This window comes from Eleginops maclovinus, chromosome 19 (assembly GCF_036324505.1).
Source record: "Eleginops maclovinus isolate JMC-PN-2008 ecotype Puerto Natales chromosome 19, JC_Emac_rtc_rv5, whole genome shotgun sequence".
Taxonomy (NCBI): Eukaryota; Metazoa; Chordata; class Actinopteri; order Perciformes; family Eleginopidae; genus Eleginops; species Eleginops maclovinus.
The window spans coordinates 12,246,613-12,274,178 of NC_086367.1; the positions used below are offsets into that span (position 1 = coordinate 12,246,613).

At 40.9% G+C, this 27,566-nt stretch overlaps 5 protein-coding genes across 7 annotated transcripts; 3 read left to right on the forward strand and 2 right to left on the reverse strand.

Annotated features, from left to right (window-relative positions):
- Nucleotides 1-163: 163 nt before the first annotated feature.
- On the forward strand, nucleotides 164-5,560 carry tmed8 (transmembrane p24 trafficking protein 8). Of its 2 annotated transcripts, XR_010168091.1 has the most exons (7): nucleotides 164-409; nucleotides 531-712; nucleotides 1,121-1,301; nucleotides 1,385-1,539; nucleotides 1,707-1,899; nucleotides 1,991-2,771; nucleotides 3,124-3,275. XR_010168091.1 is itself a non-coding variant. In XM_063909474.1 (6 exons), the coding sequence occupies exons 2-6, from the start codon at nucleotides 3,126-3,128 to the stop codon at nucleotides 4,508-4,510; spliced, it is 810 nt and encodes a 269-aa protein (XP_063765544.1). In that variant the 5' UTR covers nucleotides 2,592-2,771; nucleotides 3,124-3,125; the 3' UTR covers nucleotides 4,511-5,560. The 2 variants fall into 2 exon arrangements, 1 of the variants encoding a protein (XP_063765544.1); XM_063909474.1 differs by lacking the exons at nucleotides 164-409; nucleotides 531-712; nucleotides 1,121-1,301; nucleotides 1,385-1,539; nucleotides 1,707-1,899 and adding exons at nucleotides 3,368-3,461; nucleotides 3,554-3,647; nucleotides 3,877-4,170; nucleotides 4,293-5,560 and having other exon boundaries at nucleotides 2,592-2,771; nucleotides 3,124-3,235.
- Nucleotides 5,561-6,732: 1,172 nt separating this feature from the next.
- On the forward strand, nucleotides 6,733-10,946 carry zgc:163014 (uncharacterized protein LOC100038766 homolog). The gene is made up of 13 exons (XM_063907986.1): nucleotides 6,733-6,877; nucleotides 6,966-7,136; nucleotides 7,253-7,358; nucleotides 8,132-8,266; nucleotides 8,346-8,462; nucleotides 8,530-8,707; nucleotides 8,775-8,903; nucleotides 9,015-9,202; nucleotides 9,308-9,504; nucleotides 9,606-9,697; nucleotides 9,789-9,843; nucleotides 10,079-10,176; nucleotides 10,302-10,946. The coding sequence occupies exons 1-13, from the start codon at nucleotides 6,816-6,818 to the stop codon at nucleotides 10,520-10,522; spliced, it is 1,749 nt and encodes a 582-aa protein (XP_063764056.1). The 5' UTR covers nucleotides 6,733-6,815; the 3' UTR covers nucleotides 10,523-10,946.
- Nucleotides 10,947-10,986: 40 nt separating this feature from the next.
- Nucleotides 10,987-13,215, reverse strand: gstz1 (glutathione S-transferase zeta 1). Of its 2 annotated transcripts, none has more exons than XM_063907987.1 (9): nucleotides 13,011-13,215; nucleotides 12,643-12,694; nucleotides 12,487-12,554; nucleotides 12,300-12,380; nucleotides 12,080-12,205; nucleotides 11,902-11,977; nucleotides 11,760-11,812; nucleotides 11,433-11,482; nucleotides 10,987-11,170 (listed from the first exon to the last, which is right to left on the reverse strand). In XM_063907987.1, the coding sequence occupies exons 1-9, from the start codon at nucleotides 13,038-13,040 to the stop codon at nucleotides 11,044-11,046; spliced, it is 663 nt and encodes a 220-aa protein (XP_063764057.1). In that variant the 5' UTR covers nucleotides 13,041-13,215; the 3' UTR covers nucleotides 10,987-11,043. The 2 variants fall into 2 exon arrangements, with proteins under 2 accessions (XP_063764057.1, XP_063764058.1); XM_063907988.1 differs by lacking the exon at nucleotides 13,011-13,215 and adding an exon at nucleotides 12,779-12,984.
- A 224-nt stretch (nucleotides 13,216-13,439) lies between these two features.
- Nucleotides 13,440-19,880, forward strand: aldh6a1 (aldehyde dehydrogenase 6 family, member A1). The gene is made up of 12 exons (XM_063909561.1): nucleotides 13,440-13,578; nucleotides 14,070-14,108; nucleotides 14,236-14,310; nucleotides 14,766-14,927; nucleotides 15,082-15,160; nucleotides 15,609-15,911; nucleotides 16,813-16,934; nucleotides 17,285-17,474; nucleotides 17,973-18,154; nucleotides 18,246-18,425; nucleotides 19,298-19,396; nucleotides 19,481-19,880. The coding sequence occupies exons 1-12, from the start codon at nucleotides 13,531-13,533 to the stop codon at nucleotides 19,583-19,585; spliced, it is 1,584 nt and encodes a 527-aa protein (XP_063765631.1). The 5' UTR covers nucleotides 13,440-13,530; the 3' UTR covers nucleotides 19,586-19,880.
- Nucleotides 19,881-20,029: 149 nt separating this feature from the next.
- On the reverse strand, nucleotides 20,030-26,352 carry LOC134881951 (basal body-orientation factor 1-like). The gene is given in 12 exon segments (XM_063909562.1): nucleotides 20,030-20,229; nucleotides 20,421-20,448; nucleotides 20,451-20,491; nucleotides 21,249-21,353; nucleotides 21,486-21,976; nucleotides 22,526-22,670; nucleotides 23,224-23,294; nucleotides 23,480-23,560; nucleotides 23,641-23,784; nucleotides 25,674-25,739; nucleotides 25,819-26,071; nucleotides 26,162-26,352. Coding segments are annotated over 12 exon segments (1,569 nt in total). The 5' UTR covers nucleotides 26,206-26,352; the 3' UTR covers nucleotides 20,030-20,129.
- Between the last annotated feature and the right edge of the window lie 1,214 nt (nucleotides 26,353-27,566).

The window sequence follows — 27,566 nt, forward strand, 5'->3', positions numbered from 1 at the left end:
CTTGCAAGTTTCAATTTGTTTATATCTATATATAGATATAGATATATATATTTACATTCTGTTCTGTTTTTATTCGCAACAGCAACTCTTCAAACAGATACAACACGCAGCGTTTGTCACGACGAATCTTATTTTGAAATACAGGACGTTACATCGGAAGTTGTCTTTTAGCCATGGAAACAGCAGGACAAAGAACCGTTTAAGTACATCGTAAAGCTTGTAACCGTTATCTGTGAAACGGTTTGGTGATGGAGGACGACTTATTAGCTGATATGGAAGGTTTTTCTTTCGAGAATCCGCTGACTGAGGATGAGAAAGAGTTACTTTACCTTCGTGCACGCTCGGCTGGACTGACGTTTTGCGGGTGCGCGCACGCATCATTCCTATGTAAACTGGTTCACTCATTGAGGTAAATTATGTGTAAAGTTTATTAAAATTACAAATGACAGATAGGAAACTTCAATATTACTTTTCACCCTGCGTTATGTCACTGTTTGAAGTTATCCTGATTGATTTACGTTTACATTAAGATGTCTCATCAAAAGCCGCACAGCAAACAGAGAGTCGTTGGTGTCACAAGAGGACAGCAACGTCTGCGTTGGTATAATTGGGATGGGTCTCATGGGGAAACAGTTGCTCACCTTCCTCCTTGAAAAGGCTGGCATCAAACCATCCCAGATTAAGACCTCCAGTAGAAGACCAGAACATACAGGTACATTAGCAAAATAAGAAACTAACTGGACTCGAAAGAGTAGTACACATCTTGTTTGTTGTAGGAATACAACGCTACGGTGTCATTGGGTCACATTACATTGAAGCGATTGAACATAAATTAGACTGCCATAAAGAAATTGCTTAATTTTCATATATTGTTTATATAAAAAGTTTTAAACAAAAACCTGAAACCGTATTAAAAAACATTACATCACAGCTATTGAAAAAAAAAGAATAAACAGCAGATTCCCTTAGAAAATATTCATACAGTATATCATAAGGGAGCATGTGAATCCAATAAACAGAGGTGTCTCTTATTTGTCAAGTTTACAAATAATATATGGTATGGGGTGGTAGTCAATGGGTCTTTTGAAGCTATCCTCATATTTGCCTTGCCCTATTTCAGTGGAATTTATCCAGAAAGGAGTTGAATGTTTCTATGACAATCGCAGACTGTCAGCGTGGGCAGATGTTCTGTTCCTCTGCTGTCTGCCCTCCCACCTCCCCAAAGTGTGTGCTGATCTCTACTCTCACCTCTCCAAGGACTGCCTTGTGTACAGCTTCAGTTCAGCTGTGCCTGTCACCAGGTACACACACACACACACACACTCATACAGCATTGTTAATTTTCAGTCGCTGGTATTAAGTTTATTTTGATCTTTGATCCTAGATTGGCACAGCTGCTAGGGCACAACTTCATTCTCAAACCACAGTATGACTTTGTCGCCTGTGACACTGCAGATCTGTGGCTTTCCTACACTCATCTGACCACGGCTTTGAGAGATTATTTGCTTATAGAGGCATCGTGTCCTCTTACAAAGAGCAGTATGTAATATTTCATTATTGCAGACTTATTTTTATATTCTCATCAGATTGTGTGTTATATTATATAAGATGTAAGGGAAAGCCTCTGAAATTTTGTTCATTGATGCATCACACTTGATTTGACAGAAGTATAACTGCTTGAGCTGACTTGTATTTCCTATTTTTAGGTGGCATTTCTCTTGATCTGAACTGGGTGTGTGCAGTATTGTACAGCCTGCTAAATATCTGCACCTTTAACAGTCTGGGATCCAGTGATGCTCTCTCTGTTATCAACAGCATCCTGAAAGAGAAATGGCCACATGTTGTGGATTTGAATGTACACAGTTTCATCAGTGCATCATCTTCCCTGCTTACAGAGGAGTGAGTGTAACATTGCACTATAATATATATTTCTGTCATGTTAAACGTAGTCATGTAATTCCTGATTTGACTAATTTTTCCCCTCGCAAAGACCTTTTCCCTGGATTTCTCTCACTGATGCCCAAACCAAGGAGACACCATTGCTGTGCTTTCTATCAAGCAGCAAATCTATGCAGCAGTGCATCTCTGCAGGATACCAATCACTGCTGGAGACACCTGCAAAAGAAGACAATTACACTCTTATGTAAAACTTAAGTGTTTATTCTTTAAGGATGGCTGAACAAATGTTAATTGTGTTCCTTATGTTGCATGTTGTTTGGAAAATAATTATAACATGATATATTGAGATTACATTTGCATCTACACCATGCAGCAGTAGTTGGTATCTTCTGTCCTATACTGCCAAGACATAATTAAACTTATTGAACATTATCAGTTTTTTGACAAAAATAGAATGTACAAAAAATCGGTTGAACATTGCAACACACCTACAGATTACACATACAACTACAAGAGATACAGCTAATAAGAGCATAACAAATATTAAAAGACAATTACTTAAATAAAACACTGGGGTACATACAGTTTTTACACATATACTAACATATTGACTGGGGGGGACATTTCTATAATTTTCCATAAGCAGATGTTGAATAGCCTTGGAAGTCGATGATCAGACTCGCAAATTTTCGTCAACGCTCGAGAAAAGGCGGAAGTGTCAACATTTCGGGTCTGTTTTTTCCTGACAAGCAGCAGCACAGTGGAGAGACCCGTCACATGATTGCGGTGATATGGAGGCGCATTTCCTGATGGCCTGAGTCGGACCTAAGCAAAACGGGGTCAAGTTTTCATACCATCAGCGTTAAATCGTGGTAAGTCTGTGCCCGGTGTGCCCGCAGCTTCCTCGGTTGCACTTTCTCTGCCCGCTCGATAAGGTTAGCTGATGGGAGCTAACCAGCTAGCCTCCTAGCTAATGCCAGATTTAATCAAATGAAGCTCGGTAGACAAAACCCACATAACCATAACAGCTCTTTTATATGTATTTAACTATAATTTGGTTTATATGTTTCATGAATTTCAAATAATAGTTAGTTTATGTAGCTACCGTTATGTTAGGAAAGGTTAGTTTGAGTGTTGTGATCTTTTCCTCCCTGCCTGTGGTTGGAAGGGGCGGGGTTTTCTTTTTCAGCCACGCAGACTGAGGTGTTTGTCTTGTCTTTACAGCCATGGAGGGATTTGAAGCCACATCAGAGCTCCAGTCGCGGCTGTCATCCCTCTCCATTTCGTCTTTTCCCGGGATAACATCCAAGCAGAGCGACACCAGACCGCTGGACAGGTAGCCTGTTGCTGCAGAAAGTGGTGCTTATAAAGCTGCTGCTGTAAGGAAACGCAATGCTAGTTATACATCTTGAAGCCTAATATCTTCACTGTTAAAATATTGTGATGTTTTTGTCTGTTATCTTATCAGGCTCCAGAACACAGACCTTTCACAGAGCTGCACCCAATCCAAAAACCAAGCTGAAATGGATGAAAACAAGGAGGATTCAGTGCATCATTCTGAGGTATTTTGTTGTAATTATGTCAGAATACGGCAAAGTGCAATATAATATAAGTTCTTAGTTATAACAATAGTCGTGTGTGCATGCCTTTTCAGGGTAATGAAGAGCCCCCAGCAGAGCCGGCCCCTGGGGAAGGAGGTGAGGAGAACAACAGTTCTGGGAGCTGTCAGCTCTCCGCTGAGATGAAAGGTGAGGATCTGCAAAGCACGCCATTATGACTACTGCCGTGTTTTGTCTATCATTTGGATTTCATTTGATTTCATAAATCAAGTTTACAATTTGTTTATTGTTGGAGTCAAGGCTTATAAACAATAACCTACTTTGAAAATCAAATTAAATTACAATCAAAAATGACTTGTCTCATCAGGATAAATAATTATCAGAGTTGTTAATGGCCTTGTTTGTCTCCTCATGGCAGCCCAGATGCCACCCCTGAAACCCCCAACTACGTGGACATCTGCTGCACTAAAGGAGCTGAAGGCAAAACTTCGAACGGAGGATGACAGCGTGGTGACAGTGTACCGAGGCGACATCATGACAGTTCACGTGCCCACTGTCCCTGAAGCCAAAAAAGTGTGCTGGGAGTTTGCCACAGATGGTTATGACATTGGCTTCGGCATATATTTTGACTGGAGTCCTGTCACAAGCCGCTCTATCACTGTGCACGTGAGCGAGTCAAGTGATGATGAAGAAGAAGAGGAGGAGATTGAAGGTCAGTTAAATTCAGAATGATGAGCTTATAAAAAATATCAATCATTTTGCTCATAAGAAACAGCTGCAGCTGGGATCCGAGGCAGTGTGTTGACTTTGTGGTTTATGTGATTCCTGTGGCAGGACCCGTCGGTAACGGAGATGTTGAGAAAGGCTCCAAAACTCAAACCAACTCCAACCTGGCTGAAGTCTTACCTGTATACCGCCAGGACAGTCACGTATCTGTCCAGGGGGGGAGCCACGATTTTCCAGGTGAAGGCACTTACCTCCTGAAGTTTGACAACTCCTACTCATTATGGCGAAATAAAACCCTCTACTATAGAGTTTATTACAGTGCCTAAGATGCAAGTTTATGAATGTTTAATTTACAGACAAATACTACTCTTAGGATCGATGAAATATTTTTGATTCCATTGTTGGGGAACAAGATGAAGTTATAATAGAGCAAAAGATAAAATATAAGTATATCTATTTTTATCACTTTCAGCTTGTGTTGCCACATGTTGAATTTATGATCAGATAGTTTTCAATGCAACATTTGCTCCAATGTCTTGCTAAGATATATTTGAAGAAGCCTTGCATATCATGTGCCATGTTCCTGTGTATGCACTGTGCTATTTAGTCAAGTGCCCATCATAAAACATATATTGTCTTCAGCTGTAACATTTCTATGGTAGCAGTGATCAGGGAACACCTGCACAGAATATATTTCACAAAGACAGGTGCTTAATCAGCAGTGCTCTGAAAAGGTGTTTTGTTGCCTGTGTGCGTGTGTGTGCGTACACCTTCTTTGATTATGTTGCTTTGTTGTTACGTGTATTTATCCTTCTGCTTTGTATTGTAATTTATTTTATCACTTGATAATGAGGAATATTACAAATCTGTGCACAGAGCTTTTTACTGTCAGAGTGGTGTGTGGGTAAAAGTTATACGTTGAATGTACTGAGAGAAGTGGTAACTGTTTTAGAGTGTGGTTTTTATGACACAAATAAAAGCCATCCTTATCACATAAAGCTCTTATTATGTAATATAGATTCAATATTTACATTTGCCTCCCCTTTATATTTGCTGTTTTGGAAGTAGAGAGCAGTTGTAATACTTCTTCTAACTGTATTTTGTCCACAGGTCTTTGTAAGCAAATGTTAATGTGTTTTTTTGTTGTTGCATACTTTGGATTGATTATATTGCTTTGGTCCATTCTGTTTCTAAAATCAATGCTTCTACCACACTCACACGTTCCCAAAGACGTCACAGATCTGGCTGCTAATGGAGTGACAATGTAAAGCAACCGGTTTAAAGCTTCCCATGTTTGCTTAATTCAACCTGTACTGTAAGTCAAGATGACATTTGTTCCTAAAAATTTATATTCCACAATAAAGAGAATATTACGATTTTCTGTGCTTCATTTGGGAATTGGGTTTATCATATGAACAGCGTGATAAGTAGTTCATAGCATCGAAACTGGAGAGCAGGTAAACGTTGCAATATGAGACTTAAGAGATGTCACTAAGGTGTGTGTGTGTGTGTGTGTGTGTGTGTGTGTGTGTGTGTGTGTGTGTGTGTGTGTGTGTGTGTGTGTGTGTGTGTGTGTGTGTGTGTGTGTGTGTGTGTGTGTGTGTGTGTGTGTGTGTGTGTGTGTGTGTGTGTGTGTGTGTGTGTGTGTGTGTGTGTGTGTCTCAACTAAATCTGTCCCTAGATGCCATGTTTCATAACATTCTCACTGCTGATCCAAGATTAGAAAGCCCTTCAGGAGGGTCCCTTGTGTTTCCATTAAATTGTGACATTCGGGGTTCGATTTAATTGTTACAGATTTGCTGATGAAACCAGGTTCTATTTTCTGCTTTCCCCAAAGGCCTTTATATCAAGTGTCCCTCATGTTTTGCTGGATTTAAAGAAAGCTGTAGGATGAGCAGTATTTTTTTATTACATGATTCCACTTCAAGTATAATTTAAATTACAACATTTATATAGTCTTTGATGATGAGTGTTTATTTGATGGAGTCATGCAGTAAGTTGTTCTATGTACTGAAACATATCTTTTTGCAGACAGGTTTTTTCCATATACTGTTTGCTATGGTATACTTATATTATCTGAACCACTGCAGCCAGCCAATCTGGATGTTATATTATGATAAATTCAGTGGTTTTAGGTTGCAGTTTGAGGTTTTGTTGTATTGACCTGTATTATAATGAAGTTGTTGTCAGTGTGTTGTCCACCCTCATTAGCTGTAGGCCTAATAATAACAAACAATTCAACCCTTACCAGTACAAAAACACCGTAACATATACTAACAAACAACAATAATTAGCACTTTTAAATAACAATAATAATGTGGTTTAAACATAAATATAATTTTATACTGGTTGTTTAACCACCAATCATTAAAATGTCATAAAACTTAAACCACAGCTTTAAAAAAAAAAAGACCTGGCAAGCTTTTTAATTCATTCTTCCATACCGTTCAGTGACAAACAGCAGAACTACGCAGGTGTTGTTAATTAATAAATGAATTGCTGTTTCAGCTGTTCGTCTTTACAACGCCCTCGAGCGCGTATCAGCCAATCAGAAGTGATTACCGATGCTTCAGGCTACACTAAAGTTTTGTGTAGTTGCTGCAGTTGTGCTCTGAAGGTTAGCTGAACAACATGGGGAGGCTGAGTTTTTATGTGCTTTGTTCTCTGCGTGATGCTCCCCGTCAGTTCATCAGGTAGGCCTTTTTGGAAAACCTTCATGCAGCAGTTTACACACCTAAAACACCAATTCAAACATGTCGTCGGGTCTATCACCCTCCGCAGGAAATCCAATCGATGTTGCTTTCAGGTCCACATTCCACTGCCTCTCCCCAAACAACTGGTCATATTCGGTCTTGGTGAATGGAAAAGCAGCGAGACTACAATCTCGGTTGATGTTCTGGTCAGTGCGGAAGTATCAGCCCAGAACATTGGTACTCTGTCTGCTCGAGACAGGTCTGTGGAGAAAAGGCCTTACTACTTTTAACGCGAACACAAAAACAAACTTGGAGTCGAATTCTTTATATATACAGTCTATAATATAAATGTATAAAAATTGACTTTGAACTCAGGTGTCTGGCCTGGGAGGGTGACTGGAGCCCTGAAATGGTCACAGTGGCAGCAGAGAGAGGCAGGAGAGGAGTTTATGGAAAGATTGTGCTCACAGTGTGTGGAGAGGTAAGTAATGCCACGAGATGACTAGACAAAATAATAATATTCTAAATCCAGTGATGGAGGAGGTATCAACAGCATTCACTAAAGTAAGCATATACTCCACTACAAGTAAAAGCCCTGCATTAAAACCGCATTAATATAAATATGCAATTATTATCAACATGTTTTAATAGAAATGTTGATAGTGTTGTACAAGGGTCCCAATGTTTTACTATTATACATGATGTTTTTAGATTAATGATACTGCTGTATGTTTTGTGCATTTTACTTCTGCAGATCTTTATGGTTGGGCCTACTTTTAACTATTTTTATACTGTTGGATAGTTTAAGCTTTGTGACAATGCAGTTTCATGTTGATGTAACCGTTTTGAAATGCTATATTTAACTTAAAAAGAAGGATCATTTTCTGTCCCAATTTAGGATACAATGTATCCTTTAAATGATCAAGAGAACATTTGATGATGTGGTTTTCACTGAACCCAAAAGGGGTGAAATCTGTAATATTAAAAGTAACTACAGCTGTCAGATAAATGTAGTAGAGTTAAAAGAACAATATTTACCTCTGAGATGTAGTAGAAGTATACGTTGCATAAAATGGAGGTCTTTAAATGTACTTTTTTTACCTTCCACTACCATCTACTGTAAAACACACAATTTATACCTGACTGATACCAACACTATTGGTTTAAGTTACATATTATAGATGTAAAAGGCACGCTCTATTGACTTCTTGGATTATTATGAGACTTATTATTTCATTTATTTTTTCTGCTAAGACTTGTGACCAGCCCCAGGATAAATCCAGCGTCTTAAGCAGCACTCCTCTGGCTCAAAGGAAATTTCGATTCCCAGAACAGCACGATACCACTGATCTCTCTTGCACGTTACCTCAAAATGCCGGAAATGAAACGGTGGGATTAATGTTCACAATTGTTTTGTGGTTATCTACCTCTTTGTTACCAAATGTATTAATTTTTTCCTGCTTTGCAGATGACTACCAACTCGTCACAATTGGTTGATAGTGTTTGCTATGATGCTGACGTTCAAGTTAATAGAATCGACACCAGTGAGTCCACTATTGAAGATAAACCAAGCGTTTGGCCTACGGTAAGAGTCGTGGTTAACAGTATTTTAATATCTGCATGTAAGGTAAGTGACTTATTCTGTGGTGTAGGATAAGACACCCAGATGGACTCTTATCAGTAAGAGAGGCCGTCTGACATGGAGCGCTGAGGACGTGGAGAGCGTCGCTGAGGACACCGACCAGCCTTCAACCCCAAAGAAAATCAGGCTGTCCAGGATGAACAGCCAGGAGGAAATGACTGTGCAGATAAAGAATGAGAACAGAGAAGGTATGAAACCGTAACAGTCTCATATCAATGCACAAATGAAAGATTTTGACAGAGATTGTGATTTTAGCTTCAGTGTGTCCATCAATGCGCTGGAGCCATACGATGTGTCTGAGTGACCCTGCTACTGCTATCCTCATCGGAGGGGAGACGGCAGGTCAAAACCACTGCAAGGACTCCCTGTGGAAACTGGAGTTAGGTCAGTGCAGCTTTCTTTAATTCTGTTTTGTTGTTTATTGCTTACTATATGCAGAGAACACATTTAAGGCAAAAATAGGAAGCCTGTAAGTACTTGTTGAACTCTTTCCAGACAGTGACTTCTGGTTCCCCATGAATTCCTCCTCCTCTGGACCCGTGCCGCTGTGTGCCCGAGGACACTCTGCGACCTACGACCCAGACTCCAAGTCGGTGTTTGTTTATGGTGGTATGAGGGAGGGTCAGCGCTACAACGAGCTCTACATCCTTAACACTCTGACGTGGACTTGGAAGCTTATCACTGTGGGTTTGTTGCAAGTTTTAGTCTGATATTCAGTCCGATACTCAAGCAGAGATGTATGGTCGTTTATTTTCTTTTGGTTTGTTTGTGGATTAACCCCCTCTTAGGCAGGGGGGAATGTTCCAAATTTGGCGTATCACTCTGCAGCCTTTTACAAGAAAGAGCTTTTTGTCTTCGGTGGAGTTCACCCGAGCCATTCATCTGTGGATAAATTCTGCAGCAATGTTCTGTACATCTTTAACCCCGAGTTTGAACTCTGGTACCAGCCGATTGTAGAGGGGGACAAACCTCTGCCTCGGTTTGGGTCAGTCTCCTTTTTAAAACCAACTAATTTGGCTGTCTACCTCAAATACTGTTTCTTTTCCTTCTGAATATTGATCTCATGCTTACTTGTGAATCAAACAGGCACTCGGCTACACTGATGTCAAATAAATTGATCATATTTGGGGGACGGAAGACTGCTACCTACCTTAACGATCTCCATGTTTTAGATCTGGGTAAGATGAAGATTTGGTGGCTTTGTTAGGGCAACAATTTCTTGTCCAGATTTTAAACTGATATTTAATTTGTGTTTCTACTTGAATGAAGGCCTCATGGAGTACACAGCTGTGAAGTGTGGGAATATGCCACCACTGCCTCGAGGGTGAGTGCAGGACAAATCAACCTTGAGAACTGTCATCAATGTAGCCATCTGGTTTTTATTATTGGTGTCTTTAAGCAGAACTCGTTTGAACTTAATCTGTTTGTTTTTTACACAAGATGTCATCTCTAGTGATAAAATAACACCATCTTTTGTAATAGTTCACATTGTGTTTAGAAACTGGCTAAGGAACCATTATGATTCACATAAAAATTGTCCTTGCCTTTTACATGAACAGGTTTCATGCAGCTATACCAATTTCAGAAGACAGGATTTTAGTTAGTGGGGGTTGCAGTGCGATTGGAGCTCTGCAGGATGTCCATATCTTCAACACTAGTGAGTTCTTCATTTGTGCTCCTTCAATCTCATCATATTATCATGATGTGTGTATCATGGGGGACTTACTTTACATCCCACTTTATTTAAGGTGTCACAAATCAACTACTTTGATTTCTCCTCAGAGACCAACAAATGGAGCTCAGTGGCGTCTCCTCTGCTGTGCTCGAAGCCTCGTGCAGGACACAGCATGATAAAGTTGGGCTGCTCCATCCTGACAGATGCAGAGAGCAAGGAAAATGTCAGGGTCCACTGCAGATTGCTAGTGTTTGGTGGATCAGACTGCTCCGGTACCTTCTACAAAGACACAGTGAAGTGCACAGTGGAGATCCCTGGTGACCTGTGATGGAAATCCATTCAGGACTGTTTTTTTATGTATTATTTTTAAACGGTAGAGGATGCTGTGGTCTGCCACGACAGAAAAATTAAGTTTCTGCAAGTGTTTGTATCTATATGTCATATTTTTGTATTTGGTTGTTTATCTTTACGTGATATAATTGTTGCATGATGTGATCTGCAGCTATTTTCCCTTTTTTAGTGTCTTTTGAAAACATCCATACCTCTTTCAGTCAATGCTATGCAAGCAGTAAGCTTAGAGGGTTTTACCTTTGCATAACAAATGTCTGTGCTCTGCATGTTTCGTACATTTCTTCATGTCTTCTGCCTTGTCTCCACATATCAGTATTTATTTGAGGGTAAACTGCTGGACTGGGTACAATGGATAAAATCAAAATGTACATGAAATGCCAATAAATATTTTTTAACTCAAAGTTTCCTTTTCTTCTCAAGTAACACGAAAACAAACTGTGATTATTTCCAAAGCATTTTATTTTTCTTACACAGTTGTTTTTAAGCTGCTAAGATGTTCTATGCACGCAGGTCATCGGGTGTGTCCGGCTGGCAGGACGGGCTGCTCACTTTGAAAGCGTCAATCTCAAGTAAGGTTTCATTTAACCTCTTGATAGTCGGATACTGCTCGACATCCACTTTGAACCTGTAGAGATTAAAGACAGGGGGGGGGGGGCGTCTCATGCTTCTATGTAACTTGTTTAATGTTCAGCAGGTTGGGCATAGCAATTAGTAGCATTTAAATAAGGTTGTTACAAAAAAAGGGATAACTATCGAATAAAAATAAGGATCACTTTTCTTTTGAGTTCCTGATTGTTGCCATGAAATTCATGTTGCTTTGTTGTTGTTTAGGGAGTGTTAATAAGGTTTTTATGTTGCAGTTTTTAATGACATTTCAGATCACCTACCTCTCTGCATTGTAGACCTGTGGGACCAGACAGATGTCTGCCATGGATATCTGAAAGGTAAGCAATGAGTCAGATGAATGAAGTCAGTTGTATATCAAACTGCTGTAAATCTTCAACATGGTTAGTTTAAATTTGTTTCACAATTAAAATGATCTTTTCACAGATTACAAATATACATTACAGGAACAGAAAAAACCCCCCACTGGGCTTATTTCAAGCATCAGGTTTAATATAAGTCAAATAGTATTGCAAACTTTTAAAAGATGAATACAACATCAATTATAATACAAATGTGATCAATTAAAATAAACTAGTCATGCCTCTTACCTCGTCACCTACACAATATTTTCCTGCGGTTTGCTTCAGAAGGGGCTCAAGAGCTGAAAAAGATGCACATAAATGATGTTGCAAATGAAAAGTGATTAGAATAAGGTGCTTGTGTATTTTTGAGGAGATGGACTCTACCTACCTTGAAAACCTCGATCAATGAAGTGCTGAGCCCACTGCACCTTTTCCGTTCCCATTTTCTGAATCACGTGTAAATTCTGGAAATATAAAGACATCAATTATTAAGTTACATGATTTGTTGTGACTATATGTAACACCTGAACTGGCAGCCCGGTAAGTGTTTGAGCTTCCATTCTCACCTGCAGAGGCTGAATACCAGAAGCAATGATGTCACTTATCATCCGGACCTGGGCACGTTTCTTTGGGTCTGTAGGGAGTAGTGGAGGCCCTGGCCTGGTCTCATCGATGTACTGGATGACTGCCAGCTGTGTGGGCAACACACTATTATCAGTAATATTCAAGTTGGTTCAATAAAATGTGTTTTATAGGACTACATAGGTAAAGAATTTGGGGACTCACTGACTGAGAAAGGGTGATGCCATCAATTTCAACTGCAGGCACTTGTTGCATGGGGTTTAAAGTCTTGTACTGTTCAGTATGCTTGAGCACATACAAATAACTTTGGTTAGATTAAAATTAGGAGCATTGTCCCATACAATATATTTCTGTTTTGATATTGATCGTGTGAGTCTATACTGTGCTGTACCTGCTGACCCCCATCTTTGATCAGATGGACTGGAACTTGGTCATATTCAATGCCTTTTAGAGCAAAAGCTGATGCACAAAGAATACATGATCAAATTGTTGAATGGAAAATGCGTTAAGTTTCAGATAAATTGTCAGATTCAGTGACATAACTTACCAATGCGAACTCTCCAAGAGCAGGAACTTCTGAAGTATCCATGAAGAACAGGCTACAAAGAAAACAAAACAGAAACGTTAGTCTATTTGGAAATCGCATTTAACACAATTACCGTTTATTATGTCTACTGGTTCACCTTGTCTTGAGTTGCCATAGCTTTCTGGCTCTAGTTGTAACTAAACTACACTGAATTCACTACTGCAGAGTTTTTCTACAGTTTAACATCATCCTCCAGCAGCCAATGGGATGCGCTCCTAAAATCCCTCCTACCTACTCTTTGGTCCATGACTAAGCAACATCTGGCCTTCATTTGCTTCATATTTGGTGCGCACACATTTAGCCAAATGCTAACAATTGTATAACAGTACCTTGGCGAGGCAAACTAAGGACAAGTGCATTGTTGTGGCTGTGGTAACGTTGTCGCATTAATGTTAAGGATAAGCTTTGCTGCTTAGAGATCGATTATGGCCTGCACATTTAACCAGTCTCCTACATTTGCTACATATGTCATGACAACATAACTCGAGTAGGAGACAGATCTCTGTCGCCCTCAGTCTGAGTCAAACTATCGTTTCGGACTGTTAGCAGCGCTGTGGGGGCATAGTTCAGTTTGGTTTACGTAACTAATATTTCATCCAATGAAAAGTCGAGTTTCAGAGATGAGGCGGGATTTTTTAATTTCTCATCTAGTGTATGGATAGAAAGCACCCACAGTTGACCAATCAGACTACGTTATTCGTGGGAGTGAGGTCATGGAGCGAATAGCAAGCTTGGATTTCTAAAATCCCGCCCACAGGTAATACATGTCAGTGGGGGAGAAATCTGCATGTTGTCTTCAACTGGCCACGGTCCTACCTGCGGAGTTGGGTAAAACAAGTTGGTAGTAACATGTCCATAATGGCCACAACAGTATTAAGATCAGTGCTTAAGGCAAAGGTAAGATATACAACTTTTCTCCTCTCAGATGCAAATGACGCAGGCAGGTTTGACAGTTTACATTGTTTACAGTAAAGTATGTCATGTGATGCAGAATTTAGGTCCGGGTTGCTATAGATTTATTTTTCACAGCTGGGATTAAATGCTCTTCAGAGGATATTCTATCTGACATTTTGACAATGCATCAACTTTAATGAGGTGATTTAGAGTATTTAGTAGCCTAATATTCTGGGTTAAATATTTTCAGTACTGGGTGGATTTCTTCTTCCAGTCAATTTCAATAAACTTGACGTTGTCTCCAAAAACGTAGTTGCTCATTAATCTGGTGAGCCTTCAGTCTGCACATACAGTCTAAAAGTCTGCAACTGGATGGAGCTGGTTATGTGTATTCAATGTTTTACAAAGTATGTAGACAAACGTGGTTTTTAGCCAGGTGGATAATATTCATTACATTTACTTAATTCAGACTTCCCACTGTGTTTCCTTCTCAGGTCCCACTTCAGGTGGGACGCATGTGCTACTCCTCAGTGGTGAGATGAGAACAATTTACACTTCATTGTCAGGCTGCCATTACACTTTACATCAAATCTCATACATTGATCATGAACCTGCTTCCTTTAAGGGCAACTATACATTATTTTACATCTCTCCCCACAGCCCACCACCAAGCTATTCATTGATGGAAAGTTTGTTGAATCCAAAACATCAGAATGGCTGGATATACACAATCCTGTAAGTATTTCACCTGTCCTGGATCAAGAAACTGTAGTGCACTTGGCATCATCCAATACTTGGTTCATCCTGCTGTAGCTGGAGGGCTTCATTATGCTGCACTGTGGTTTGGTAGCTCTGACATGGTTTAAACAGCAAAGTCTATGGAGTTGCTTAATCTCACCTGTTAGATAATGTCTCTGACTGTTGGTAGAAACTGGTTTCTTGTCGAGCATCCTCTATTAACTAACAATCATACACGTTTTCTTAAGGGTTGAATGGGGAAATCAATGTATTTGTATCTGATGAACTCTGACCTGCAGATGTAGGAAAGCTTACATCTCTAAGTTAAACATATGCTAGGATTCACCTGTTACCTAATGTAAAGTGAACTCCAACAGCCCCTGCGGATTGAAAAAAGTGATCCTTAGAATTTGAAAGTATATTTATATGTTTCTTTTTTGTCTCCTCTGCAGGCTACCAACGAGGTGATCTCCCGAGTACCCAAAGCCACCCAGGAGGAGATGTTGGCTGCCGTGGACTCTTGCTCCAGAGCCTATCGCTCCTGGTCGGAGACCTCCATCTTGGCCCGGCAGCAGGTTTTTCTGCGCTATCAGCAGATTATCAAGGACAACATTGTAAGTCAGAGAGTCAGAAAGTATAAGGTGCAACTTGAAACAAAACATTATTGTTTAGGACTTTTCAACTTTATTTATTTTTGCAAATGAGCTCTTTGAATTTACTTAATATTTTTTTTAAAAGCAATAAAGAGGGACCAATTGTGTGTTTCAGAAAGAACTTGCCAAGTCGATCACACTTGAACAGGGGAAGACCCTTGCAGATGCAGAGGGGGATGTGTTCAGAGGATTGCGTAAGGTTATCTCACTCGCACACATGCACCTTTACAAAGGGCAAAAGAATATGTAAGCGTTTAGGCCATGCTAGATTTTATGCAGGCTTTCAGTTTGTGGTTGCAGGGGTAGTTAATAAGTTATACTAAACCAGAACAAAGGGCACTTTTCTTTATCAAGCCTTTGAGTGATTGCCAAAAATGGTTACTGGTTCTTAATATGGGATTAATATAGAATCATTTTTTGACTGTTGAAATATATCGAGTTCAGCTTTCAGCTATTTCATCAAAACAATGTCTTCTATATTGAATAAGCCTAAATCTCTTTTTGTAGAAATCTTTAATCTTTAAACATTGTCTGGACTTCAAAACAGTCAACACACTCAATACTTGTCTCAGTAAAGCAGATAATTTACACTCACACACAGTTTGTATGTAACCAATCAATTCCTGTTCATTGTTTTTGCAGAGGTTGTGGAGCATGCCTGCAGCGTAACCTCTCTGATGCTCGGTGAGACCTTGCCCTCCATCACCAAAGACATGGACACTTATACCTACCGCCTGCCTATTGGGGTGTGTGCCGGCATTGCACCCTTCAACTTCCCCGCCATGATCCCTCTCTGGATGTTCCCCATGGGCATGGTGTGCGGAAACACCTACCTGCTGAAGCCGTCCGAGCGGGTGCCGGGCTGCGCCATGCTGCTGGCCAAGATGCTGCAGGATGCCGGAGCTCCAGACGGGACACTCAACCTCATCCACGGCCAACATGATGGTGAGAGTTGGTCTCTGTTACCCTTAGCTTGTTACTGTCGGAACATATTTTTGAGGGCAGATGATTAAGGACACATTTACTAGATATGTGACATCTTTTTTTTTTTAAAGTTATTTTTTGGGGGCTTTTTGCCTTTATTCGGATAGGACAGTGGAGAGTGACAGGAAAGTGGGAGAGAGAGTCGGGGTGGGATCCGGAAAGGACCACGGGTCGGGAATCGAACGGGTGCACTGCTCCAGCCAGTTGCGCCACGGCCGGGGCCGATATGTCACATCTTGACATGTTCACTTGATAACATGTTATACATAAATCTCAGGGTCTGAAACTTCAATCTATTAAGCATTAGTGGTAATGATGCTACAGTGACACAATGACCTTAGTTTGATACACTCTTCTCAATGTGTGTGTTGTGTGTTGCCGCTGCTCACTCTGACATTAGGCATATCCAAACAAATCAATTTCCGCTATGGAACTAGGAGCTAATGACTGGACCTTTTGTTAAGCTACCTCCAAACAACAAAGCCTCTGAGTTTTTTTATGAAACATTATATAATATTTACCATTTTATTTTATGCATGGCAAAAATGTTTTTGTAGTTTTTTTACAAAATAAATACATTTAGCTTTATATCTTTAATCTTGGTTTTTCCACATAAAATAAATCTGTTGAGATTTTGATCCACTGTGCCTTTTTTTTACTATCCTTCTAAACATGACAGATGAGGAATGAGCGCAATGTTTCATTTAAAAAGGACTTGGTTATACTGTGAAAGAGCATGTCATAACTGGATAGTATCTATAAATAAATTACAAATGTTATTTTTCTTCTTTTGTCATATACTCTGTAAACGCAGACACCGACTCTTAAATATCATATATTAATCACTGTCTTTCTCTCACAGCTGTGAATTTCATCTGTGACCATCCGGCCATCAAGGCAATCAGCTTTGTCGGCTCCAATCAAGCCGGGGAGTACATTTATGAGAGGGGATCTAAAAATGGCAAGAGGGTCCAGTCCAACATGGTGAGTGTTAGAGTCCAACACTTGCTATGAATGTCCAGCAGGTGGCAGCATTGGCCAACAGATTATCATTTTTGGTTCCTTCTCACTATCAGCTGTACAGATGACACTCCAGCTGTGCATCTGTTGCAGAGCCACAATTATAAATGTTCCATCTATTATTTAGATATATGTGCATCAATTGAATCTATTCTATGGACTGGTGTGTCAAACCCATTTACTATACAACATGTCCTTGTTGTTTGTATATAATTTCCTAATTATCCTAATATTATGTTCTTACTTGTGACTAACCAGCTGCCGTAAAGAGGAGATTAAGCAGCAGCAGGCTAACCACTTTTCTTGTACTGTAGGGAGCCAAAAACCATGGTGTGGTGATGCCTGATGCCAACAAGGAGAACACTCTGAACCAGCTCGTTGGTGCAGCGTTCGGGGCAGCGGGACAGCGCTGCATGGCTCTGTCCACAGCCATCCTGGTGGGCGAGGCACGCAGCTGGCTGCCGCAGCTGGTGGAGCGCTCTAGGGTTCTGCGCGTGAATGCAGGTACTGCACCCCATCACCCCAATCTTCATTTGTCTCTCATGAGCCCTTGCTCCCCCCAAGGGCCTTTAGTTGAGTGAATTGGGGGCCACCCACGCTGCCTTAACCACACCTCTCGCCTTTTACCTTGTTGTAACTTCACATTGGAGTCAGCTGGGAGCAAGGGCTCATTTAGTCAGCCCTGCTGCAAATTTGTGGCCAGATCTGCGGCCAAGACCTAAATAGCGGTTCAGAGCATCAAGTCCCTGCGAGAGAGGAAGTTGATGTGGAGTAGAGTAGATGATTATCCCTGCATGCAGTGATATGGACTCTTATTTTTGTAGTACACAGGAAACCCTTAAGTATCCATTTTTGAGGGAGTGCCTCAGGGTGCCCCTCGTCCTGGTTTTGGGTGTTTGTAGCAAAAGACATATTTGATTGTCAGTGTCAACTTATGCGCTCGCATCATACAAATGGCATGGTATGAAACCTTATAGCTGGTTGTTTTTGGGGCCCTGCTAGGAGACCAGCCTGGTGCCGACGTGGGGCCTCTGATCTCTCCGCAGGCCAAGGAGAGAGTCTGCAGTCTGATCCAGAGCGGTGTGGACGAGGGAGCTCAGCTGCTCCTGGACGGCCGAAACGTCAAGGTCAAGGGTTATGAGAGCGGCAACTTTGTGGGTCCCACCATCATCGGCAATGTCACAGTACGTGGTTTTATGTCACTTATGTCCGAGGACCAGTAAAAACCTCTCTGAATAAACATCCAGTAAAACATTCTCTTCTGTGCTCTCCCAGCCTGAGATGAAGTGCTACACTGAGGAGATCTTCGGGCCTGTGTTGGTTGTTCTCGAAGCAGAGACTCTGGATGATGCCATCAACATGGTCAACAATAACCCCTATGGCAACGGCACAGCCATCTTCACCACAAATGGCGCCACTGCACGCAAATACACTCACGATGTGGACGTGGGCCAGGTAAGTGGCTGCAGCCTCCAAATGTGTTCCTCTGTTTTGGGAGAAAGGAGACATTCACATCCCTCTGTCATGTCTATGCAGCATCTCCACGGGGGAGCACATCACATTTCTGTTTGACAACCTTTACACACTTTGAAAAAAAACTATTATTTTCCATGTCAAGTATAGCCTTGTTTGCCCCTAACCTAATACACACACATTCGGCAACCCCGTTCCCTCCACTTCCCCACCGGTAAACTGCAAATAGCTACAGCAAATATGTGTCTGTTAATAGCAGACAGGGGGACATAGAAACATTTTCCAGGTAGTATCAATCGAGGGAAATCTTTAATTAAATCAAAAGGGATTCCTAGGTTGCTGTTCAACGACAAGGCATAAATATGGCCAGCCTTTACCCTGTTTGTTTGCCTGTGGAGCCTTAGTTATGCCCTGTGTTTGCTGTTCACATGTCGGGGAATGCTGCGCAAGGCCATGTGTCGTTCTCCTGTCCAAACCTCGAAGCAACAAACATCAACTTTTTTTTTTCACCCTGCACCTTCACCAAAAGGCCCTTAGTGCATCCAAACCTATTCCCGCTGTTTGTAAACATTCTAAACCAACAATGCTGTGCTCCCTTTGCCTTCATAACAAAGTGTTTTTATTTAGTTTGTCATCCCTTTCATAAGATCATGCTTTGCTTTCAGTACTGGAAATATAAGCCACAGGTTTAGCTTTGTTTATGGAGATCATGTTTGCTTGTTTTTGAAACGGCATGGATATACCGCATCTCTTTTCAGGCTGCATCTTACTCATACTAGCAATTTACAATTTGGGGGAATTGTATAACAAAGCTAACACTTATAGAGATGATAGCGAAAACTTGTTTTCTGCAGGTTGGAATCAACGTTCCCATCCCTGTCCCACTGCCTATGTTCTCCTTCACTGGGTCAAGAGGATCCTTCAGAGGGGACATGAACTTCTATGGCAAACAAGTATAAAAAAAACCCATCCTATTATTACAAATAAAATAAATGCACAACTGTAGTTTCAATTCAAACTTTATTTTTTCTTTACAGGGCATCCAGTTCTACACACAGATCAAAACTGTCACCTCACAATGGAAAGCTGAAGATGCCACCTTGTCAAGCCCTGCCGTTACCATGCCGACCATGGGACGCTAACTCCATCCGAGCGCTGCTGTACAGCCCGATTAACCAGAATACCAAAACACCCTTAATCCACACGGGATTGTTGAATAGTAATCCCCTTTTTAAAAGAACACGTGTGGGTATATATAGATCCTCTGTAAATGTAAACCACTACAGCCAAGGCTTTAACACTGAAAAGAATCTGTACAGCTGAGACCTTGTCATTTCAAGGTACTTTCCTTAAATACAACACAGATATTAAAACTTTGTATTCTACCTTACACTTAATGTGTGTAATTACCATAAATGAAGGTTGCCATGGACACAGCATTGTATCTCCTATGATTGTTTTTATCTGATGCACATTTTGGTATGAGCACTCCTTTAAATGTGTTGTGACTCAAACACCCTTCATGTATGAACGAGTATTCACAGGCCAGATACACATGCATGGTAAGATATTTATAATGAGCAAAAACAAACAACTCCCATTCGATGACACATGATTGACACTCTGTGGGAAGCATAGAGGCAAACAATCCAGAGTGTGATATGCGATGTAGAGGCCACACAGAGGTCACGTGGTGTGTATATCCGGCAGGGTGTTAGGGTTGGAGGGCAGAGCGGGCTCAGGCCCCTGGGTGATGAAGGTCGCCCGGGAAAGCTCCTCTCTAATCCTGGAAGACAGTCATCATTGAGGAACGCAGAAGTGCATCTCTGATAAATCACACATAGGCACTCATGTTCTCACAGCTAATGCTTTTTAAGCTAAATGTGGAATGTGGCACAATAAATCTGCACAGGCTTAATACTTAATTGCAAATATGAGGTACAGTTTTTATTCTCATACATTCCTTTGTTGTCTTACCCGGCAGCATCGCTGGCAATAAGGCTCTCTTGTCAGAGGAGGCAGACAAAGCCATATGTTGGCTGTCTTTCCTAAAATGCAGAGTTGCAGTTAAACACAGACCATCGTAGTGAAAAAGTCATGTTTTAGCACACTGGTGTCTATTCAGTCAGCCCTGCAGCCTGTCTTGGAAATGGGGTTAGACTGGGTCAACACACAACACATTGACTTGGACTTGGTCGCCAAATGCGCTGTTATTCTGCAGGACTAGGTGCCAGACCACTGTTAACATGAATACACATCATCTCTTGCCTGCCCTACCCCGATACATCCAGATCCCCTGCACACTCCTTTCTGAAAATCATGTTACCAGCTGCTCTCTAACCACAAGCGTTCAAAGAACAAAATAAACTGCAAGTGCACGTGAAGAGGGGCCAATAGGCTGAAAGCAAATGGACGTGACCAGATGTTTGTTTCCAAGCACACGACTCTGTGGCGGGGCCTATTTTTACTATTGTGCCCAGACTCTTTCTTCGTTCTTTTTAAGCAGCTGGATGGAAAAGAAAATTGGTCGAAGCCTAACTGATGTTTTATGGTATCCTCTTCTGCTGAGAAAATGGCTGTTTAAGACATTAAAAAGAGGGAGGAGTCACCAGAGGTTCAGCCAGAGCTACTGCCTGGTGTCACTGCACTTTGTTCTTCTGAGGCAACTGATCCACAAGGCCATTTTCAGGGATTACAACTGGATTATAGAATATTATTTGGGATAAAGTTAATGAGTTATAACCAAGTAACTAGCACAGCTTTTGCTAAGACAAACATAACACAATTATTGGGACGTTTTATTACCTCTCCTTCTGTCCGTTCATTTTAGCAAAGAGAAGCCTGAGCACTTGTTCCTTCTGTTCCCAAGTGAGATCTGAGATTTCAACCTCGCTGTCGGGTGGATGAGTCCTTTAAACAGGTGGATGACATTGACTTTAATGTAACACAATGAATCGTGTTGTGAGATGACCACTGACAAACATCAGACGTTAAAAATATCACAAAGACAAGCTTCACAGAAACGATGAGAAGGGGACCTACCACCTTGCAGCCGCCTCCATGTCTGTATAGACAGAGTTGGTACTGTGGGGTCCTTTATGGAAGGTGCGGATGGGAGGGAACTTTAGCTTTCCTGCTGTGGCCTCTTTTAGCCTCTGGCGATAAGCCTGTAGTGCCTCCTTTTTGTATTGCTGCCTGCTGGCCATGATGTCCTCCTTCACCTGAGCCAGGGCCCCATGGAAGAACTGCTCCAGCTCTGTGCGCTGATCCACTATGGTGCTGGCCAGTCGCTTGACGTGCCCCAATTCCCTCTCCCGCATGTGAAGCACTTTCTGCAGCTTCCTTAATTCTACCTGGCTGGCTTGAATGGTGACCAGGGCCTTCTCCTTCTCCCCCTCCTGTTTCCCAGGTTCCTCAGCTCTTACCTCAAGGGCATGCTCCAGTGAAGCCACCTTGGCCCTCAGATTGGATATCTCCTTTTTTTGGGCCTCCATCTCAGCTGCATTTTGCTTCACAGTCAACTGTAACATGTTCTGCATGAGTAGACAGCAGAGCAAAGTAGTGAAATGCATGAACACCAAGCTGACTTTAATTTCCATGCCAACATAGACCTTAAACAGATTATGGTTTGTGTGCTCGCCTGTGCTGTCAAGAGTGGCCTAAGTTTCAACATGGTGGATTTTTGAAACCTTCATTTACTGTCATCATTGGGGGGGAAGATTAATGTGCCCAATATTTATTTGTCTAAAGAAATCAGTGCCAGAAGCCTGCGAGGGAGAAGCCACTGAATTTGAACCCATACCCCAGTGGAAAGTCGCCACAACCACTGACCGCCGAGAGGCTGGGTAGTAGTCAGAAGGTGGAGGGGTAGGAGATGGACCGCAAGCAAAATACACAGGGCCAGCACAAGTAAACAACACAAGGGAAAAACCACCTGAAATATATTCTGCACAGGTCTAACAAGTGTTTCATAGCTTGAGATGATTAGAAGTATGAATTTATGGATATGAATGGTCTCTATCCAAGGACTCCCGGGGCCTTATAGTTACACAACTGTTTGCTGTCCTATGGTTCAAACATACCTTGTCCAGTTTCAAGGAGGCATTTTCCTTAGCCATTGAATGCATCAAAACATGCAGGTCCTCTGCCTCGTTTATGTGATATTTCAGCGCTTCATTGAGACGGACGTTCTCCTTAAACACAGAGCGTGAGGCATCGTCCAACTGCCTAATAATGAACAAACAGAAAAATATTTAAAGAACATCATGGTGTAAATGAGAAGATTTTGAAACATGTTGCACATCTTTGCTCTCTGTTTCCTGCTTCCACTGCATAAACATTTTTGGGTCAATGTACTTGACTTTTAAAGACAAGCTGGGTGTGTTCAAAATTAAATCAATTACTGACACTAAGACCAGAGCGGCAGGACCACACCAGTATCAATGTTGATGTTTTATGAGCTGTAAAAAATAACTAAACATAGCGGAGGCGAAATGTACATCCTATGGCCTCTAAAGTAATAAACTTTGGGCTTCCCCACACACATTACACTGTCCTCATTCTGGGGCGGATAGAGATGTGATCGTTGGCTCCGGTGATGTACACTATCTGAACATGACCAAGCGGTGTGGTCGAGGAAATAACATTAGTTATATATATATATATATATATTTATACACATAAACACTTGTGTGAGTAAATATTTTTTCTTTGCGTTCTGAGAACATCAAAGTGCAGTTCAAAGAATAAATTAGATTGTGAAGGGGAAACACACACTCACACAATGGCTTCATTGTGGGCCTTCTCCACCACCACAGCTATCGTTCCCTCGGCTTCCCTCTCCAGCCGCTCCTGTGGGGAAATTTGCAAAAAAAAACTCCCTTCTTGTTCCACCTGGGACAACATCTTCTGTCATCTGTTCTTCAACAGTGAGCTCCACAATTCAAAACGGTTTCACTGAATTATTTTTAAACCACTTTTGTTTCACTGTTTTTTTTTACACCTCGGTCAGAGTAGGATCATTAGGCTTGACCCACCTTTTCTCTGAAGAATCTGCACTCCACTTTGTTTAGGTTTTCCCTGTGCGTCTTGTCAGAAAGATCCATGTTTTGTCTAATCTAAAAAGTTAAAAGGTCATGGTTATGTGTAGCAGTAACATCCAAACAAAGAAACTCTTTTTACAGTGTTTTGTCCTCACATCACTTAGCTCCTGCTCCATCTGTGCTTTCCTCTTCTCAAACTCCCTTATTCTCTTCATCCCATCTTGGATCATGTTGAAGTCACTGGACTTCTTTCTGAACAGTTCCTTCAAGTCATTGATTTGCCTTGTGTAATCATCAACCTGTTAGAAACAATCACATAAGTACATATAGACACAGAATAAAAACATTCTACAAACATTATGGAACGCATGCCTCAACCCTCAAAATGCATCTGAATACTAGACAGTGTGTAACGTAAGACAGGACAAGGGTGTATGCATTTGAGGGGTCCTTGGCTAGAATATTTGATGTTTTTCAATTAAAATTATGTGATTTATAATGTAATTTTAGTCAATTACTATTGCCATATTCGTCCAAAAAAAAAAAGAATGAAAAATATGAATAATAAATCTCACTCAAATAGCCTTAACCGAAACAGATCCGCATTTTGGGCCAACAGAGTTTTTTTTTCATTCGTAACTCATTTAGTCAATTTTGATGTGCTCCACATTTTTTTATACAATTAGTTGGTGTTGACCAAACTTGATGGCTGTTGCATCAAGCCTTTTAATTGTAAGGAAAACACTGCTAGTGTTTACAGAAAAATTCCCACAAGTGCAGTTGGAATCAGCAAGGAAAAAAGACTTTCATACCAGAGTTCACACAGGACATACCCGTTTGCCAACCAACCAGTCAAGCTAAATACCTCAAGATGCTACTGTGGAAAAGCCAGTCGGAACAAAAATGTGACAAAATGACCAAAGTCATGAGAGCCTAGCAAAACATCCACCCACAAACATGTACATGACGACTAAATTAGAGGTTATCAACCATCTGATTACAACTTTAGGCCTAATCGTTATTCTTCACATAACTTTGTATGTTCATCTACATCAATGCCCCAATCATGATGCAAGTCGGTCCGCATCACAAGCAATTATCAGTGCGTGTGATCTACCGAATGGTCAACTTACCCTAAAATATACACCCGTTTTGAGTTAGAAGGGATTAGTCTAGCATACATCTGTCTTTTTCTCATGGCGTGCAGCATACAGTTTTTTTATTTGGCTGACGGAATTTCATTACACTACTGCTGAATTTGTCTCTCCTGAGACGAAAGCCAGGCGGTTATGCTCACTGAACTTTTTTGTCAGCCAAGTCAATTTTCAAGTTGAACCCTATTATCACCTAACAATGAGAAAAGGGCTGTGAACAGCAAGCCTTGAAGTCACGTGTTTAGGGTCAACCACATGACAGTGTTCTTTCCCCCTTATTGGACATATGTGACAGTTCCATACATGTCTAAAATAGGGATGTTTCAACTTGGTCCAGACCGTGCCTCTTTTTTCCTCCTCAGAAGCTTATTGGACTCAATTTTACCAGCATGAAGTAAGAGTAGGAAAATGGAAAACAGCTGCTAGCCAAAGTAGCAACAGTTTTTTGAGCCTTTTTTGTCCAGTAAAGCCACTTGAATGTTGTCATGTCAGTTTGATAGCTTGATCTTCTTTACAGCAAGCAGCAGGAGTCAGTGATGATATATGGAGTCAAAATAAGTTCCTTTGTTGTATATTATGCAACTTACACTGTTATTTTAGAGGAAATGGGTGACTTTTGATGTATGGTTCACACATCAGAACCAGTGTGACTCCCTTTCCCCGTGCAAGCACTTTTAAATCTTCTGTGGCCACTGGCATAGATTAAAATAGCATTAGAGACCCAGTAAGTCGGAATGTCAGGGTTTGTTGTTTTGTTTTATGGCTGCTTTGTTTGGTTGTTGTTTTCTTACATAATAAATGTCAAAATAATTGCATACAATGCAGCTGTTAAGACACAGCGCAGCACATTTGTACTGCTTTAAGTTGATCACAGTAGTAAATCACAGCAATGTCATATTCAGCTATGATAAAGCTAGCTTGAGCATGTTTGGTGAAAGCTAAAATTTCTTTTCTTTTTTTTGGCTTGAGCATGTTTGGTGAAAGCTAAAATTGCTTTTCTTTTCTTGTGGCCATGTTTTTAAAAATGAACTCACCAGTTTGTTTTGCTCTTCCTGTGCAAGTGCCTCTTGATTTTTGAGGCTTTTCTGCAGCATGTTGATCTGTCGAGATAAGTAAAAACAGAGGAGTTAATCATTCATCTTGTTTATTTAACAAACGTAAATATCGTGTCTTTACGACCTTCTCCGCTTTAGCCGCATCTTGTTTCCTCAGAAAGCTAGTAATATCGATGGAGTCTTTCTCCGCGCGATACAGTTGGTTGGTGAGCTCTTCGTTTGCGCGTGCTAACTTCCGGCAAGCTTCGCGATACTCCACGAGCGACAGTTCGGTGACCTTTAATCTCAGCTCCCACAGCGCAGCGTTGGCCTTGGCTTTTTCACTGTCAGACTCTTTGTCCGCTTTTGACTCATGCTTGCTTTCTTTCTTTCCTTTCCTGTCACAAAATACACAAGTGTAGTTCGAGTTTTGAACGCCAATGCAGTACAACATGTAGCCTACACATAGCCCCTAGTCTCGCACTTACCCGGCTTTAGCCCTCTTCACTTTGGGGACTTTCTTCTTCGTCATCGCTGCTAGTTTTAAATGGCCACTGTAATACTACTGAAATCTTCCCTGGGCTACAAACGGTAGAAGAAATATCTCGGTCAGTCCAGGAAGAGTTTGGCTATCGGTACCGAGCTCCTGTGCAGCCCAGTTGTTTGTGTGGTGCTGTTGTCATGGAGAAGATGTTACCAGGGTGAAGGTTTGAATTTCTCTGCTACATGACCCCTGGTAACCCTATATAAGCAAACTACTTTATATTTAATAAACACAGACTTAGTTAAGGTTGTTCACTGTGTATTGTATGCAAATTCTGATGTGATCATCTATGTGTATGTTTGTGTTCATGTATGAAAAAAGCACGTCGTGTTCTGTATGCTTACATGGTAAGTGCAAATGTATTTATTGTATACTGTGTCATGTGTTGGATCAGTGTAGAACTTAAATTGCATTGATGATTATTGGCACTTATTATATTGTGAACCTATACACAGTTATTCAAAGGTAGGAAAAAAATAGCAATGTACAGGTATGTAAAAAGCAAGTCTCACAGTAAGATAATGGACTATAGTGATATAACAATAATGATAAACATGAAACTCAAATACAAATAACTGAATGAATGGGCACCTTATTTGCATCTATAAATATTTTAAATGAGTTCATCACACAAAATAAATCAATTATTGTCGATAAAAGTTCAAAAATGCCCTCAAAATATCCCAGTACAAGGTGATGTCCAACCAAGAGTCTCACGCCCAGTGATACATTTCTTCTTCAATTGCAATTATATGACTCATGAACCGACAGCAAATCCTGAAGTTTGAGAAATGGAACTAGCAAATGTTTGACATTATATCATCCTTAATTCAACAATTGTAAACCCTGTTAAAAACCCTACAATCATGTAGTAATGACTGTTGTAACTAACAACGCTTTTCCTTGTTTGCATTAATACATCATCACCCATTGCTTTTCTACCTTGTGGTTGCAGGGTTTGGTTTAATGTCTATCCTATTGCAAAACTTGTATTTCTCCTGCAAAAAGGTCTATCAACACATCACTCTGGGAGATTGTAAGATACAGATGTCTGTTCTGCTCAACAGCCTCTGGACTGACACGCTTTCTCACTTCTCTTGTAATTACAGTCTTCTCTGCTGGGCTCCATCAAACAGGATCTGTTTGCACATGATCTCCTCCCACATGATGACATGAAAAACATTTGGCTCCTGTCAGCAGTATCGTCCAGGTTGTCCTGAAAAGAACTATGTGTTAGTCGTTGCCATCCCCACAGTTCTTTTGCTAAAGTTATGGGAAAACCACTGAGATCAACCTAAATGTTATTGGCTTACATCTTCCAAGAATTCATCCAAAAGAAACAATGTAAG